Source organism: Dromaius novaehollandiae, chromosome W, assembly GCF_036370855.1.
Source record: "Dromaius novaehollandiae isolate bDroNov1 chromosome W, bDroNov1.hap1, whole genome shotgun sequence".
Lineage (NCBI taxonomy): Eukaryota > Metazoa > Chordata > Aves > Casuariiformes > Dromaiidae > Dromaius > Dromaius novaehollandiae.
Window position 1 is genome coordinate 70,785,252 of NC_088130.1, and position 18,267 is coordinate 70,803,518.

The 18,267-nt window shown below is 43.3% G+C and overlaps 1 protein-coding gene across 2 annotated transcripts in view; it reads left to right on the plus strand.

Moving 5' to 3' along the window:
• LOC112985188 (WD repeat-containing protein 7) overlaps positions 1-18,267 on the plus strand; it is a 164,231-nt gene that overhangs the window by 108,928 nt on the left and 37,036 nt on the right. For both annotated transcript variants that reach the window (XM_064500699.1, XM_064500700.1), the window contains 3 exons: positions 10,949-11,066; positions 12,350-12,499; positions 13,449-13,531. In XM_064500699.1, coding sequence (XP_064356769.1) covers positions 10,949-11,066; positions 12,350-12,499; positions 13,449-13,531 — 351 coding nt within the window. The remainder of the gene's footprint in view (positions 1-10,948; positions 11,067-12,349; positions 12,500-13,448; positions 13,532-18,267) is intronic.

The window sequence follows — 18,267 nt, forward strand, 5'->3', positions numbered from 1 at the left end:
GCAGGAAGGAGGATGTGTGAGCAGTGATGTAGAGGTGACCATTCATACGCTTGCAAATAGCGCAGGTATGTAAGAAGTAGGAAAGACCGCAATACATCCTAAACAGAAGTTATGAGAGAGGGAAACAATTTAAATATGCAATCCAAGAGTGAAGCAAGAGCTGGAGCTGCTGCAAGTCCTCGGCACCGGCTGGCGCGCGGGGCAGAGCGAAGGACGGCACAGCCCCGGCCCCCAGCTCCGCTTGCGGGAGGACTTGAAAACCCATGTGTGCAGCAGCTGGGGAGGGAACCGATGTCAGAGCCTCCGGCTTTTCGTTGTTGGCTAGCTCGTACCTTACGGCATTCATATCGTAGGTAAATAGGTACGTAGCATGTACGTAAATGCGTATTAGCAAATGGGGTTTGGGTGAGTAAGAGGGATGATGAGATGTTCATGGGAGCAGGAGATAAGAAACTATGAAGGTGTTGCTAAGGAAAAAGGAGAAAATGGGTATCAAGATAAATATTATTGGCAGGGCAGAGGATATAAAATTAGTGTTAAGAAAGAACAGGAAACATATTAGGAAGCGAGTTGTTCAAGGTCTGAGGTTACGGACCGAACGCGCTGAGGAAATGTGAGGAGGGCGGCAGGAGACTGCATCTACTGACTTGCAAGGAAAATCAGTTTAGCTTAATTTGATAAACCTTGAGGGTTTCCGGTTCATGCATTTTAATGACTGTCTTTAGTGCAATTACAACTCATATGCTATTTTGCTAAAATATTTATTTAAGCTGTAAATACTTCATTTTATGTATAGCCTCCTCTCTGCAGTTTATCATCTGTGTGCTGCTTCGTCCGCTCTCGCTCCTCGCTCCGTTAGGCCCAGGCTGGGTTCTCGCGCCTGGCGGTGCCGCTGACCCATCGGGTAATGATGGCGAGGCGTACAGGGGAAGTCGTTAGGATGACCTCTGTCATAACGGTAGACACCGCATTTTGTGTTAAGATAACTGGAGTCTTAAATTTTAGCTTTTCTATAATGTATATAGTTTTGCAGGAGATGAGTAGTATTTCTGTTGAGTATCCACAGACTTTATTATCTGAGGCCCAAAAGCAATAAATTTCAATTTGGGACCCGATTCTCACATGAACAGTCTCTACTCACACCATTAATCTGATTAATGGCAACCAGTGTATTTGCACAGTGGAGGGTTTTGCCATATAGCCCTTGTTTTTATTGTTGTTTGTTGTAAAATTGATCATCTTGTCTCAAGTTTATTCTAAATCTCTATCTGAACAGATTTTATTTTTAAAGTTCCATCTCCCCCTATTTTTTTATTTAGTTTTTATCACATAAAGCAAGCCACTTAACCTCTCCTTTTGCAAGTTTATCTTATGCTTTGTATTAAACAAAACATAGTAAATATAAGAAGCAACCACAGTTGCTTTTACTTTTAACATAATACCTTGATGAATGTTAGTAACTGTACAGCATAAAATTAATATAAATATAAAATGTTCAGAGATAGGTACGCAAGTTCTTGCATCGGGACAAATTAATCTGCAAACATCCCGCTCCTGTTCTGGGATGAGGATTGCCATATTCCCTGCGTGTCATCTGGAATCTTTTTGGAGATGTTGTGTTGCTCCTCTGCAGCAAATATAAATTGGGCGAATACAAATTTAGTACTTATTTGCTTGTCAGTATGGATTAATATTGTAGTATTAAAGTGTTGCAGACATCCACTTAGAAAATAATTGTAAGCAAAAATATTTACATCTATTAAGCAATAACTTTCCTCACACAATGTAGAAAACATTGATGGCTTTTCTGATAGAACCTCAGAAACTCTTTTCTCATTAAGTAGGTTAATATTCTTAAATTCGTAGGCTGTTTTTGCGTTCAGAGTTCTGAATCTGGAATATGTGCTTTACGGGCTGTGTTTCCCTGCAGAACAGAAACAAAATCTTTAGTACGTGTGAGTTGTGATCACGCTGTTTGTTTCGGTAGAGCTTTCCCAGTTTGCACCAGTTGAAAACACGGTGCTCTCCGTTTGGTGTTCCAAGCACCATGTGAATATTCAGTAGTATTTTAAACATGTTTCAGGTTTGATTTTTATTTTATATAGTGCTTTCTACATAAGGAATATCACTAATGAGATTATTAAGTGTTAATTTGTAAACTACTCATTAGTGGGGAAATAATTCCATTCCTAAAGGAAACCTGTATACTTGGTCTTTGAAATTTGGGGGAAAAAAAAAACTCATAGCTGAAAACACAGAGGTCATAGCTGATTGTTTAGGTAGTATTTTTACTGTATTTCTTTTCATAAAGTAGAGGTTCATTTTTCAGCAAGTAATATTTTGTTTTGTGGAATTGTTAACGTCTATCAAAGTTTCTGGATGCATCCTGAAGGATGTGGGAGAGAGTATTTTACATTACTAAAAAGGTAAATGTAGTACTTTAAGCTGCAGTAGGTCAGTAAATAGTCATATGCATATATAATTGTGTGGTTAGAATATGGAGGGGATTTGGTGAGCTTATATATATTCTTGTTTACAGTACTACTATAGTGATATAAGTTTGGGTACTAAAAAACAACTGAGGGAATTTGTATCCTTAAAGAATTATCCAGTTTTGCATTTTATTCTAAGCTATGCTAAATCACAGTAAAAGTTGTTCTTTTATGTGACACTATATGAAACTGTGGAATAGCCTGATAATTGGAAATATTTTTATTTATAAATATTATTGTCAATTGTTTAACCTATGTATTAGTATTTTTAGATACGTTTTTATTTTTGTCAAGAAATTCTTTTGTAGAAATAATATTTAACACCATGAGTACCTTTAGAAACCTGTATCATTTAACCTTAGAATTCATTTTTCTCCTTTTAGAGCTTACAGTTCTACCGTGCTGTCTTATGAATGGACTGTATTTTATAAATATATTTATAAATGTTTGCTAATAAGCACACATTTTACGTGATGCATACAGTAAGGGACTGACAGGGCTGCCTTATTCCCATATATACATCTTATCGTCAGTCTGTAGAAGCATTAGGATTTATAACTTTCTTTTACATTATATAAAGGTAGACGTTACCGATTTTATATAGTGTATTTAATTTCCTCAAAATTTTGAAGAATGAATGATTGTTGTGTTGGGAACTAAAGGAGGAATATGTACAAACTGGATGAATACTGTTGTTTGGCTGACCTTCCTTCATTTTGTTTTTTAATTTGACAAAAGAAGACAAAATATTTTACCTTCCCAGAGAGTCAAGTAAGTTCTACTGTATTTAAATGTAGACTTAGATAAACCAAGTGAATACGGTTCTTCAGAAAGTCATTTTCCTCTCGCCGTTACATCCTGAGCTGTCATAAAGATTAGTATGGCTCTCTCTACGCAGCGCCCCAAATAAATGAATGCATCAGTGTGTAGCCTTGAGGAGCCCGGTGCAATTTTCATCATGATAAATTGCATAATAAGCGGGAAAGTGTTTGCTTATTAATCCATAACAAGATTTAGATTGAAAATGCCCTGTTAGGTTCACGACAGGTACAGTGGTGACTGCCGACGGAGCACGGCGCGGCGGAGCGGCAGCGCGTGCTTTGTGTCAGGCTTGCGCCTTAAAAAACAAAAAAAACAAAAAAACCCCACACATTTATTGACCACAAAAGCAGTGTTTTCCTTTTTTGCCCCTCTGAATTAAACAAACACCTGAGCTGAAATGCACAGCTCTGGTCTTCGTACCTCCTCCGCTCGCCCAGCCCCGGAGGCTATGCCGTGCAAGGCAGCGAGGCCGTGCGAAGCTGCTTGCTCGGGAGGATTAAGAGCGTTTCTCCAGCATTAATTAGCCTTTGATTTTTTGGCATAGGTGACTGTAGGGATCGTTGTTGTCCATAATTTTTGCTCTTTGAGTTGCAAGCTGCAGTTTGATATAGATTATGATACAATACCTCAGAATTAACCATTGAATTCTAGTCGGTCCATACGGTTATACCCCTCTGTGCACTGAAATAATGAGGTTGCATCTCTTTAGTGTTGCCTGTGCGTGTGTGATGAAAACTTCCCTATGCTTCTGCATCGGTGCAGGCTCTGTCCGTGGGAGTGGGGGTACGCGGTGGGACCTCCACGGTTTGCAGTGCGGTTCTGGGTGCATTGCTGCTGGGGTTTCTGTTAGACACGAAAATACCCCCGTCTTCCCCTTTTCCCCTTTCCCCTTGCCTCAGAGCATCCAAGCGAAGCTGGGAAGCACAGGGAAAAGGGGGCTGGGTTTTGTGGAGTAACTGCTCTCCCGACGGGCCGGTGGTGCTCCACCTCCGAGCGCCTTGATGGCCCTCCGTGCCTCCCGCCTCGGGTGCTTCCCGCAGGCTTCCCCTCGCGAGGAAGTGGCCAGGGCTTGTTCAGTTTTATTTAGTAAAGAAGCATTAAACAAGATCATTATCTTTTATGCAGAAATTTCACAGTTTTAGTCCTATGGAGTTGAAGTTTTCATCTGGCATCTGGCAGCTTATGAACGTCCAGAAATTTAGAGGTCAGGTTCCTAGATTTTGTTCGCCACCATCGTCCTGTTTTTCTTAGATACCGCCTTAAATTCTCTCCCTTCCTCTTTGTCCGTATTCCTTTGCCTGTTGATCCCAAATTTAGATTAAGCATGAGTATTTGTATTAAAATACAACAGACAGTAATTGCTTCAAGTAATTTGGAAAGCCAGGTTCTCAAATACAGAAAAATGGTTTGCGGAAGAGCCTGAGAGCCAGAAACAGGGTCTGTCTTCTGTGTGTGCACGCAAAGTCTGTCATTAGTCTCCTGAAGTGAAGATGCAAAATGCTTGTGCTTTATTCATTATTCAGACAGTGACATTGAATATATTCAGTATCAGCTCCTAAAATTCCGGGAGGTTGAGTTCCTGCCGTGCGGGAGTCGCCGCTGAGAGCCCCGGCGTGACGCGGGCAGGGTAGTACAGCCCAAGCCGTTCAGCTCAGCAGCTGCGTTTTCTTTTTTTTCTTCCAAAGTCAAGGAAAATTTCTCAGTTCTGAAGTTCTGCGGGGATTTTGGGCATCAGGATATGGACTTTTCCGTGATATTCTTGTGGGGAGGGGTCTTTTTTAATATATGAAAATGCAGTCTATTGATTCTTGAAGGGCATGATGCTTCATTAAATTCAAGTAGGCATGATATTTATTGTTAGCAACTCAAATTAACAAAATGTGTTTTAAAATAACCTTTTGGCTCTGTCTCTTTCAGTCAATTCCACACAATTACTTCAAAATCTTAAATATTTTTGTACGTTTTAAGAGTATCAATTTCTATCTAAACGCAAAGTAATGAAAGACTAAAAAAGGGGGTAAATCTTGAAAATAGTATCCCAATACATTAACATTTTTTCAGATGAACTGCTAAGAATAAAATAACTTAAATAAGGTATATAAACACAGAAACAAAAAGCTGACAAAAAGCGAATAAAGAGCTTCCAACTGAACTTGCTAATAAGCATCAGCTTTTCTTTGAGAAATTAGATAAAAAGTGCAAATGTAAAGCTCAATTGAATGGAGTAGCTAAATCCAGGTTTTCCACCTCTGACTGACTGGTTATTTGAATCAGCCGGCTATGCATCAGCTGCAGGTGCCCAGGCGCGTGCCGGTCGCGCTCCCGGCGGTTGCAGCCCCGGGTTAAGATGCTCTAACCAAGAGGAGCTTTTGCTGTGCCCCGGCAGCGCCGCTCAATTACTGCGGTTACCGGAGGGTTTGTGCTGTCGCGTGCGTGTCAGAAACGAGCTCCTCTGAAAAATGATGCTGAGAGCATAAAAAGATACCCGAAATCCTTCCTGAGGCGGAGGACGGGGTTCAGGTGGTGGCAGGAATCGCGTTCTTGCTTCACTGGGTTTGGAGCGTTTTTGCAGGAGGGAGCAGGAGCTGCGCTCCTTCGGGTCCTCGGGGAAGGAAAGGGCGGCCGGTGGGCAGCACTGAACAAAAACAGGTGTCTGAAGTGGGACGCGGTTGTGTTAGGGGTCTTAATGCAGGAATTTTCTGTGGTCTCTCGTTCAAAGAGCAAAAATGTGAGAGGTAGTAACTATTCAGTATTTTGCAAAGGTGGCTGTCCCCATCCTGGCTTTGCAGGCGGCAGGAAGGATCGGTGGGTTTTGCCACAGCTGTGTATCAAGGGCAAATCAGATTTGTGCAGAATAGTGACTTTCTGCCTCCAGAAAGTTTGCTTTTCCTGGGGTGCTCTTTTCTGCCCCGATCAGGGCGTCCAATTAGCTGGTTTTCGTTTGAGGCCTAGACACCTCACTGCTCCATGGGCTCGGTGCGGGGAGCATCCAGACATCCCTCAGCCGGTCTGTCGCTGGTTAGCTGAAGCTGTCCGTGCCGGGTCTGCACTGCAGCTGGAGACCGTGCGGGGTCCTCGGGGACGGGAAGGGTTGAAAGCGGCTCAGCTCGCGTGGGGCTTTTTAGAATAAAACTTTTCCTCTTTTTTTCCCTTAAATATGATTTTTAATGGCCTGCTTCTGCACAACAGATGCATCGTCTCAGCCCAGTGCAAAATTACCCGTCGCACTGTGATTCGGCTCAGATGCAACTTTTCTCTGCGGCCTTGGCCAAGTTGCTTGGCCATTCTGCCTTGAACCTGCTGCAGGCAGCGGTGGCACGGTGGGTGATCGGGGGGCTTCGCGGCGGGGAGCCCGGAGCAGCTCGCCTCTCCCGCACGGAGCGACGGCCATCTCGGAGCCGGCCAAAGCCCCGTGGGTGGCAGAGCCACACGCTAGCGATCCCGCGGCCAGCGCTGCCCTCGAGACCGGCCTGACCTCGCGCGGGGCCGGCAGCGCGTTGGCCCCGCATCTGCCCGCGCTTTGTTGGGCGGCGGGGGCCATGCGCCAGCCCTGAAAGGGGCCGTGCCGGCCAGCTGGCCCGGCGCCGCCGGGGGTTAATCGCCGGCCGCATGCTCCCACTGCGCCACGATGCTAATGAACGAACAAAAAGCCTGTTGCTGTTCGGGGAAGGGCACGCTTTGCCAGGCGTCGTGCGGGGACAGCGCTGCCGGCAGAGACGTGCGGCCCTCCGAGAGACAGCAGTGCTGCTTCCGAAAGATGGGTCTGGCCAGAGGTCACTTTGTGGTTTCTTGTTCTTCCTCCTGTGTTTCATGGTTCTTACTTGTATAATTCTTACGTAATTTTTTAAGTTATATACAAATACACTTTTACAAGTAAAAGGTTATGGAGACATCTTTATAACACTGTTGCAGAGACTTTACCGGTTTCCAAAATCTGTGTTTTTAATGCAGATAATGCTGGTGAGGAAAGGGAAGGAAAACGATGCTGAACGCTGCTTTGTGTTTTTGTGGAGTCAGTCTGTAAAGTGCTCGCAGCCACCTCGTGCTGCAGTCGCTCCAGGAAAATAGCCAATTCGGCAGCGAGCATTTTAACCACAGTGAAGTTGTTTGCAGCAGTGTTTCGTCTGTAGGCTTTCAGAACATGAAATCACAGGTTGAATATGGAATTAGTTTTAAAAGATGCTTAAAAAAATCAACAGGACATATGTTCCTCTATAGACACTTCTCTCTGCCTTCCTCCCTCCCTCCCCATCTCTCTTTCTCTCTCTCCCCCCTCCTTTTCCCCTTTAAAAAAAATTACAGCAGTTAATAATGCAGCTGTTCACTTACCAAATGGCACCTAAATCCTCTACAAAGCAACAGACTTTGCAAAAAGATATTTGGGCTGTTCAACTCGCATTACTCTCTCCCTCCCCCAAATCAATAGCACAGCTCAGGGGAGGAGAAAACCCTCCAAGCGGTGCCTGGAAGGACGACTGCAGTGCAGCTGGGGGAACGGCACGTCGCTTATTCCCTCTTACCCACATTTGCTGGCATGTTTTCTTGTTAAAGCATTGAAAAAGACTTTCATACCTTCTATCCTGGCTCTGAAAAAGTAGATTTCCTCCAGTCCCACTTGCAGATAATGTTGATATAAAATCCGCAATAAGACAGAATAGGAAGACAAAATATTTTTCTGTTTTAGCCAAAAAGATCCGAAGATCTCGAGGATTAGCAAGGTGAATAGACAGACTGGCTTGAATAGTTCTGGAGATAAATATTTCTGGAGATTGAACAAACATGCCGATGCTTTTTCCCTGCGATTTTGAGTCCTGTAGGTGTGGATCGCACGTGGGGTTTGTAATGCGGAGGGATGCAAAGGTGGTGTTACATCGTTGGGGCGGGGGGGCTGGCACTTCTGAAGTGCAAGAACAATGTTCTGTGGTTTTGGGTTTTTTTTTTTTTTTTTTTTTTTAATAACATCTTTTGGATTGTTTAAATTTCTCCTTTCCCTCATTTTCCAGAGCAGAATGAGCCTGGTGCTTTCTTTTCAGAGCGGAATGAGCTCTGTTGACCCTGATAAAGCGGTTTGTACCAATTTGGAAGCACGTAGAGATGTGTAAGGGACGTAAGTGTTGACCGGTTCTGCTTTGCTCCGTGTCGGTGCCTTATCCTCGGAGGGTCCCATGCCGCAGAGGCACCTGACAGCTCGCTGGTGGGCAGGTGCCGGGGATGAGGAGGGAGCTGCCTTCGGCCCCGCGCGCCCAGCTGCATCCGAGCTGGCACGGGGGGATTTGGAGCAGCGCATTTCCCCCCATCGATTGTCGCAGTGCTCAGCGTGCAGGAGGAACGCGGCCGTCGGGCCGAGCCGTGCCGCTGCGAGCAGCGCGGGGGCAAGGGCTGCACCCGCCAAGAGCTTCGTGTTGCTCCCTCATAGCTGTGGTGTGAGGTATAATGAGCCACGCTGGGGAACAGGGCCATCGCCTGCGTTTGGAAGTACACAGTATTTTTCTGAAATTGCAGATCTTTGATAAGATGACTTCATTGCGCTGGTACAGATTTTATTGAATGCATTCCTCCTCATGTGCATCTGTTAAGGTATTAAACCACCTGAAATCGCATTGATAGTGGAGAAGGCTGTAGATTTTATCTTTTTTCATGTAATAAAAACTATCTTGTGTTGTTAACATGCACTTAAATGACACAGTTACTTTAACAAAAAGCTTCAGTTTTATTCACACTTAGCATTCACATATGCTTGTAATATAGACAGCTGAGGTGTAGAAATTCCCTTAAACCTTGATGCGTTTTTGTTTAGCCAGTTAGTGCTGCTCATATACATATATATATAAATATATATATATATATGTTCTGGAAAAGCAGACTTGCAAGTTTGCAACATAGGAGAATTTGGCTTCACCTCTGATCTTCAGGAACGGTGGTTGCTGCTTGCTGAGCATAGCAGCACGCAGAGAACTGCTTCGTTTTTGCAGAAGAACAATACGCCTGTGTGTGTTCTTCACAAGTTAGCACTTTTTTTTTCACTGCATAATCTCTAGGTAAAGCAGCGAAGAGGAGGGGTAGCCGACCCGCTTGGGCTTTGCGGCTGCCCCGGTGCCCGTTCCTCGGTGTCCTCCCCAGCGTCGGTGCTTGCAGTTTTCTGTTTAGGTTGGACGTTGCTGGAAAGCGTGGCCATAACAGCAGGCTTTGTCAGACCACGTATTACAGTGGATTTTACGATGTTCTGGAGCTGGGAAACAGTGGTTCCTGGCCTCTCTTTCCTTGCTACAGTAGTCACGTCAGAGCAGGTTTTCTTTGCAGGCTGGGTTAACGTTTGAGGTTAATCTTGGTGAGCGCTGGTTCCCAGATGTTCTGCCCTCTTCTGTGGGAGCCCTGATCTCCACGTGGCAGCGTGTTCTTCCCCGTCTCTCCGTACCTCTTCTCCTACCGTTTTTCTCCTGGGCTGCTGCTGTCTTCTGCGGGTGGAACGTTCCCTCCGTGGAGGGGTGGGTGCCTGCAGCGTGTCCAACGCAGCGGTCAACCACCGCTTTGGCACGGCCTTCTCGGCCCGTAACCTGTAGCTCACATCACGCGGATGCCTTTGAGCGTTGCCGAATGGGAATGGGTTAGTCTTGTCGCGAGAGACGGCTAACGCCCGTCTCCCTGTGCGAGCCGGGGTTGCGTATGCAGGAGGCTGCCAGCCCAGAGAGGTGTCTGCGCTTCGGCACTCGCGGCGTGGATGTTTTGGGCGGCCTGTGGGTGGGAGGGCAGGAAGGTTTGCAGCATTGCTGGAGAACGTACAAATACCCTAGCGAAACCGCAGTCTGCTAGGGCCTAGCTACCGGTGATAATTAAAACAGTACATTTGAAGGAAGGAAACTTTCAGACAAAAATAGCCAATATAGCTTGTCAGGGAACATATTCTGTCAATGACCAAATACTAGATTTTATTTTTAGTTAATGAAGTTGTCTATTACTTATCGTTTCTTGCATTTAGCTTGTCACAGCAAATAAAAACTGTGTATGGAAAAGTTAGATGCAGATTAATCCCTTACTGTTAATTGGAGGGTGGCAGTGTTACAAATTCTAAAGAGTATTTGAATAATTTCAGTAAGTAGAAAGCATAAGGTATGGGCTTGTCTGTCTGTCTTCATCTTATTATCCCTATCATGCAATAAAGAAAATCTAAGTGGTTGAATGGTTTTAGTTCAAAAAGCTTCTTGCTTTACTCTCCTGCAACCAGTGCTTAGCTAAATGAAGTAGAATTACTGTGAATAGTATATTCTCCAGCCTGCTTTTAAAATTTTGTAAAGGAATAAAACAAAACAGATACTTTGGAAGACATTCTTTATTTGCCTTGTCCTCAGTTTGGTGATATGTATTCAATACATACAGATAATTTGTTAACAAGGCCTTTTTAACACTTTGGACAGATGCACATACTGTTTTCAATCTTCATGGTTAATTATTCGATTTTGTGTGTGATGATAGAACACCCTGACTCCTAATCACCGCTCATTGTTGGGAGTCCATTATATTCGAACTGTTTGAGTGCTCCCGTTGACCTTGAACTGACATTATAAGCTGTGTCTAATCTTTGCACTCTATATTTCTAATGCCTCTTTTCTTCCCCGCTTTGTCTGGCGCCTGTTTAGCATCACAATGGGGCTGCCGCTGAGCCCCGCGGCCGACTCGGCCCGCTCGGCGCGCCACGCGCTCTCGCTCATCGCCACGGCCCGGCCACCCGCCTTCATCACCACCATCGCCAAGGAGGTGAGCGGAGCTTCGCCCCAGCTGCCGGCCAAGCAGCAGCGATCGCGATTTTCGCAGGTTTTCTGGTGTGCGTTGGCAGTCCAGAGTTATCAGACAGAAATAACAAATCAGGTGCCCTTCCCATCTGCCCCAAAAAGAAGGAGAACAAGTGTGATCCTTACGTTCCCGAACGCTGGTCTTTCGAATCACCCCTGCTCCGTGACAGCACTGATACTTAGCTGAATGTGATGAGCTGTAGCTGGTGTGCTGGCTACATCAACTTCAAAGTCTTGTTTATCCCTTATTTAGGCAATGTCAGTACTACCTGATGACGTGTTAAGCGTCAAGTAAAACAGAGCGGTGGCCAACAACAGGCACGATGCTCGGAGCGGAGGGCGAGGGGCCGAGGGCACCGGCGGGAGGTCGGGGGAGGTCAGGCACCCTCGTCCTGCGGGTGCCTTGAGGGAGCCCAAGTACAGGCTGGGGCTTCTGCCTGGCTGAAGGACAGAGGATGTTCAGTGTCAGGCCAAAAAAGGTCTGTTATAACGCAGCAGTCTACTGCCCATAGAAATGTGTACAAATATGTGAAAATTATGTAAAGAAAGCAAGACCCAGGCATTTGCTTATCTTGACCGTTAGTTTTACAGGATTAAGAATTATTCAAAGAAGTTAAATCCTTGTTTCAATGCTATATGGAGGATAAGCATTAATGACACTAGTGATTACTAGTAGCAGGGCGAGGGGGAAATAACCCATAGGTCTCCAAGTAAAGCAAAGCCTTCTGCACAGTACAGATTCTCCTGAAGTACCGTATATGTTCAACTTGTCTTAAAAAATACTTTTTTGGTGTGCTGTATGATCCAAATTAATACTTCCGGATTGGCCGTAAGATGTTTCATTCTTTGTAAATGGTATGGTTTTCAGAATGTAATTTTAAGTAATTACTGTTTAAACTGAAATCCTTCGGGTTGCCTTTCTTTACCAACATCGTCTCAGACCTGATCTGATTAGCATTACATTTTGGACTAGTTATTTTGCTGTACTAGCTGAATCAAAAGTGCAGTCAGACTTGTGGGCGATGAGCAAACAGAAATCGCCACTGCCCACGTGCTTTGATTTCACGTATATAAAACCACTAGAAAAGTGGGAAAAACAAAATACGTGGTAAGAGTGCAACACCCTGCAGGAGCATTCTCACTAGACACCGTAAGTGTGTTGGGAATTAGCAAACGGCACCCCGGCGAGCATGGCTGAAGGGCGTTTAGCGGGTCCGAGTTTTCACACGTGGTCTTGCTCTTTGGTAGGTGCACAGGCACACGGCCCTGGCCGCCAACACGCAGTCCCAGCAGAACATTCACACCACCACCCTTGCCCGGGCTAAAGGAGAGATCTTGAGAGTCATCGAAATATTGATTGAGAAGATGCCTACCGATGTGGTGGACCTCCTCGTGGAGGTAAGACTGGTGTGCCATAACTGTCTGTGGGTTTGATGCAGCGGTGAATAATGTATTGGCCTGGAAAGCAGGAAAGTAGGATTTCTTTCTGCAGGGAATGCGATTTTGTTTTTCCCAGGAATCTTAAAAACTGAGAAGGAAACACTTGGAGAACTTGGTGGGGTTAAGCAGAAAAGTGATACCAAGGGATAGTTCTTGACTCGCCTCCTGTTCTATTTTTTGCCTTTGTTTGCTGTTAGAGAAATTCCGTTTTTCTGAGGAGCTTGTGAGAAAGTATCTTTTCAGAAGGTAATAAAGAGGAAAAGGTGGGTACTTTTGAACATGGGTTAAAGACACGGTTACGGGCATGGAGCTCAAGTAAAAGGAGCTACTGCATAGGGAAGTGTGTGTGAGAGAAGAACAGAATAGTAATCTTATTCCTGTAGCTCATATAAAAAGAAGGTGAAAAAGAGGAAGAGAATAGGTCAATTTTAGATACATTGTCATTGCTGGAAAAAAAATGAGCAGGAGAATTTGCTGGAGGTGTGGGTGTGCTCATAGTAGTAATACTTGAATGCACTGAGGGATCACATGGACATTTTGGGGTTTTGCACCTTTTGGTGCTGACAAATACTGTTGAAGAATGTCACAGATGACATAATCGATTCTTATCGTTGGTATTGATGCTCAGAAGCCTTCTTCACAACAGAGCTACTTACAGGGCTCCAACAGCTAATGTTTACCAGTAATTTGTTGTTTTATGACTGTTTAGTGGTACTCTGAATGTTGCTTGAGTCGCCACAACTGCTGTTGTGAAGTCCGTTACATGCAAGATAGGTTTTTGTTTTAATCCCAATCATATTTTAAACATAAATATCAAAGATACATTCAGACCCAGAAATTCTCTATTTTTACCTGTTCAGAACTACACAATGCACAATGTTAAATGACTTTAACTTTTGTTTCCAAGGTTATGGACATCATCATGTATTGCCTTGAAGGATCTCTAGTTAAGAAAAAAGGTCTTCAGGAATGCTTTCCAGCCATCTGCAGGTAAACTCTTCCTTCAAGAATACTGTGAAGAAAAAGAATTTAGAAATATTTCCTTTCGGTGACCTGTGGAGTGAAACAGTCTTTTGCATGATACTTGCACCTTAAAACATCCAGTGTGCAGAGTGTTTTTTAGCGCACGTGTAAGCCTTTATGGGTTTTTAAATCTCTGTCACATCTGACAGAGATATGGATCAGAAAAGAAAAGCATTAACAGCTCTTTGAAGTTCTAGTATTTAAAAAGTCCAAATATAGGAAAATGTTGTGCAGTCTCTTGAAAAACTCTGTCCTGCTCCACCTCCACACTTCCCAGCTGCCCCACTGGAACAACCACAGGAGCTGACCAGATTGACTGCATAGCTGCCTTTCGAAGGATTTATAAACATCTAATTTTTTTCCTGGTGCAACAATGATGATGATATACTTATTAAATTAGCTTCTAGATTCCAATACACACAACCTGCTTGCATGAGTTAGTTGCCACCATAGTAGACATTGGGAAGCAAAGAAAAAAAAATTAGGTCAGACTCTGACAGTATAAAATAAGAGCTTGCTTTAGGGGATTTTGGAGCAGTTGTTGCTCCAGTGGAGAATTTTGAAAGTAAATGTTATTTTGTCTATGGCAATAACCAACTGCTGTAATCCACCTAGTAGCTGACAGTAGGGCATAGTTCTAAGACAACAGCTTAGATGTGCAATTTTACATATATGTAAGCATGGCCGTAGGGCGCAAAGAGGAGGCTCTCAGCGCTGGAGGATGCTTTTGCAATCCGTGCTCTCCAGGCCTCCTGGGCCATTCACAGAGCCCCGTAATACAGCCGTCCCGTAGGAAAAATAGGTAAAACTGAGATAACAAGAAATAGGAAGTACCAAATGCCTTCCCATAACAGAGGCCTGCTTTTTCTGCCTTGCAGCTGTTTTTCAGGCGTCCACCAGCTGAGCAAGCTGTGCTCCGCACTTTTGGCCTATCTAATGAGTGATGGCCGTGTTGCCATGCTGCGTAGTTGTCCTCTTCCCATGATTGCTCACATCCTTTTTTCTGCCTGCCCATCTGCCTGGTTCTCTCGGGTGGATAGAAATTGTGTTGTAAAGTGCCTTTTTCATCTTCTTTTCCTCCGCGTTTTTGAACAGGGCTCTAAAGACTTGGGCGAGCTCCTTGGCAGCTTTATGTTTGCAAAGGTTTCACTACTCTCCCACTGGCATCTTTGAAAGATGAACAGAACGGGGACACGGGGAACAAAAGCTGGACCTCGGCTTGCAGCTCGTACGTGACAGGCCTGTCCTTCTCAGGTTGCTAATTCATGTGGCAGGAAGTAGGACACAAAGGGTATTATCCGATTGTTTCCTAAAAACACAGCACAGTGGATGCATAGGATTCAATTGAAATTAAACCTCCCAAAATCAAAAGAGCCCTGCTGGTGGCTTTAAGCTGTCTCACAGTCTGTTGTGTGTGTAACTTGTTTAGAAAGCGTTTAAAATTGTCGCTCTGTGGACATTGTGGACGTTATCTGAGGAGATAATATGCATTAATGGCATAAAGTCAAAGGGAAGGCGAAGCGTGGTAGCTTTCCTGTTTGTCCACCTTGCTGGTGGCTTTGCAGGTTGGGGGACACTGGAAGACGCAAGCAGTAGTTCAGTAGCTGACTCCCACTGACCTTCAAATGCAATTGAGCGTTATCAGTCACTTCTGTCTTAGAATAGTTCTACTTGGTTCTTAAAAAGGTACTTTTAAATAATAAAACGTGATTTATAAAATGTGAACATTTACAGTATCTGTAGACTATTATAAATATCCCAGTTATACTATTAAACTGGTACAACCAATAAATTAAAATATTCATCTGTCGAGTGGTACATTTTAACTTAATAAGCTATTAAAATATTGAATAGTTTCAAGAAAAGAACTATTATCCTGTTGACAGATAAGATACTGATAGAGGTAATCTTCCTTCTTCCTGATACTTTAAAAGGCTTAACTTAAAATATAAGTGCAAGGGCAAGTGGGAATTAATGCAAAAAATCTCCCTATTTCAGTAGTACCTTTATAGCGGTACATTGTCTTAAAATTTTGTTAAATTACTAGCAATATTTCCTATTAAACATAGTTATAGCCATTGTAAAAATGATACAGCACCCCACCGATCTGATCATTGAGCCCAATGGAAATTTTCATAAGATTTTAGCAAATCGTTGAGTCTCTGGAGGGATTCCAAGTGGAAACACTTTGACATAATCCTATTACTAATTCTTTAATATCCTAATGCTCTTTCTGCTATACTGTATTATATGGACAGATGTTGTGATTAAATCATTCAGCTGTCTAAATACTTCTACTAGGTGTGCAAGCTCTGCTTGCTCACAGAAGATTACAGAAATACCATATTGATAGCTATAAAGACAAACATTTGTTTGGTGCCTACACGGACTCTTTTGAAGTGATGTTCTAATTTTAGTGGAACAGTAAAACCTAGGGCCGTGAGCAACAGTGTGCTGGGTTAAAGCACCAGATTATCTTTCCTCTGATTTTTTCATCTTTTTTACTGTTGTACAAATGTGGCAGTCATGCTGTTAATTGCTGTGAATGTAACTCAATCCCATCTGGTGGTGATGAGGTAAATCCATCACTGTGCAACATAGTTTATAGCATATGATTAGGGTGTATATTTGCTTTTCCCGTAAGTGTTATTTTTTATAAGTGATTTTATTACCTTTTGTCATGTTCTATGCAAACTCTTTTCTTATCAAAACAAAGGATTGAGTGAGTTGATGTTTAAAAAAAAATTTTAAGGATAATATTGAGGGCAGCATAATTCTGTTTGACTTGAGCATTTTCCAGATGCAGCAGTTACATGCATCTGAGTGGTCCCTGACGGAATCTGCCTGGTCACATCATGTATGTAGTATATACTGTTGATTTAAAGCCTTCTATATATTCTCACACGAGAAGCTACATTAAGTTTAAAATAACAACTATTTTGCCCAGCTTTTTATTAGGGTGCAGTCTTGCAGGAAGCATTAGAACTTCAAATATTAGACAAAGCAAGCTTGTACATCAACGTGGTATATTGTGATTATTGCCAGGGTTTTGGAGACTAAAGTTCAGGAAGTGATGGTCTAACGCTTTGAGGTGCTATTATGGTAATGCTCAGAGAAAGTCTAAAAAGCCTGATTCCACAGGAGGGAAGGAAAGAGAGCACAACATGAAATATGGCTGAAGAGTAGCCAAGATGCCATCCAGACCCCCCTCTGGCTGATTGCAAGATACTGAAGTTCTAAACTAAGATTTAATAACGGTGTCATGGTGTGAAACAACAAATTGTTTTCAGTGAACATTTAACTTTCCTTTTTTGCACTGTTTCTCTTCTTTATGAATGCAAACAGAAGTCTTTAATTACAACACAGTGCTAAAACCTGATGAATTTACTGAAACTTGATGTTGAACTCATGACACTTGTAGTTTAAGAAGGCCAAAAGAGTATTGCCTCTATAAACTGTACCTCGTAGGTGGTTCCCAGTGTTTAAAAGTCCTGACCCCTGAAAATAAACTCTGTTAACTCTGTGACATTCTACACATTAAAAAAAAAAAAAGGTATTATATGTTAAGAATTCTTCAAAATTTTATGCAATTTTGTAGAAATGAACCCAAAGCTTCACTTACATCCATCAAACCAGATATGGTCACTGTTGCAGCTGGACGCAGCCTCAGCCAGCTTCCAGCACCCTGCCCAGCGTGGGCAGACTCCGCTTTAGAGGAGCAGCTCGTGGCTGTGTTGAGCCGCTGCAGTCGTTTTTGCAAAGTCTCTTTAAACAGCATCCAGAAAGACTTGAGCTCAGTGAAGCCTGGCTTTGCTTGGGGCTTTGGTTTTTGTTTGCTTTCCTGTCGCCGTGTTAAAGGTGACGTGGGCACCGTTGTGGGTGTCAAAAGAAGTCTTCCTTTCTGCTTTTTTGTAATTAATGCGTAAATACCTTTGACAGAGATGCATGGAACATTTTTGTTTTGAAAGTGACTGCTTGGCTTTTCTTCCACTTTCTGCACGTGCTGCAGTAGAAGCAGCAACGATCTTCTCCCTTTTTCATCAGCTAGTTCTGTCACTAGCGTCAAAGCAAGAGAGCTTCAGCCATATAGTATAAGTTATTTTTGTCCAGTGTCAAGTTAACATGGCTGTGACAAGCTGAACCTGCTTGCAGAAGGCATGAGGATCAGAAGGGAAGGCTGGGCCATGCTGCCCTTCGTCTTAACATACAGTTTTCGTTTTTGAAAGATGGGAGGGAAGGGTGCGTACAAGTGACAGCTCATGCTTGAATTTGGAGCATTACCTTGTACCAGCAGTAGCAGCATCGTTAATTTGGTTCCACCAGAATTCCTCAGAAGCTTAGGTGGAGTTGTCTTTTGGCCGACTAGTTTCTTTTAAAAGCAGTAGTAGAGCAGGGATTCCATTAAGGTGCCAACCAGGGATGGATGCATCAGCTAGACTCGCAAAAAAGAACTTGTAGTATAGTCTGAATATATATTGGCATATCTTTCTGTATTAAATTCTACCATATAGAGGCTTAGAAAGTGATGCAAAAGATTAAAATATTTAAACATACAGGTGGTTGACACAGTGGTAAGCTAACAAGGATAAGGATCGAGACTATTGAGTTGAAAACTGAATGTCTGACTAAGGAATATTTCTTAGAAAATTAAACTCAAAAATGTCTATTTCCGTGAAGCTTTTTTTTCCAAGCACTCTTTTGTT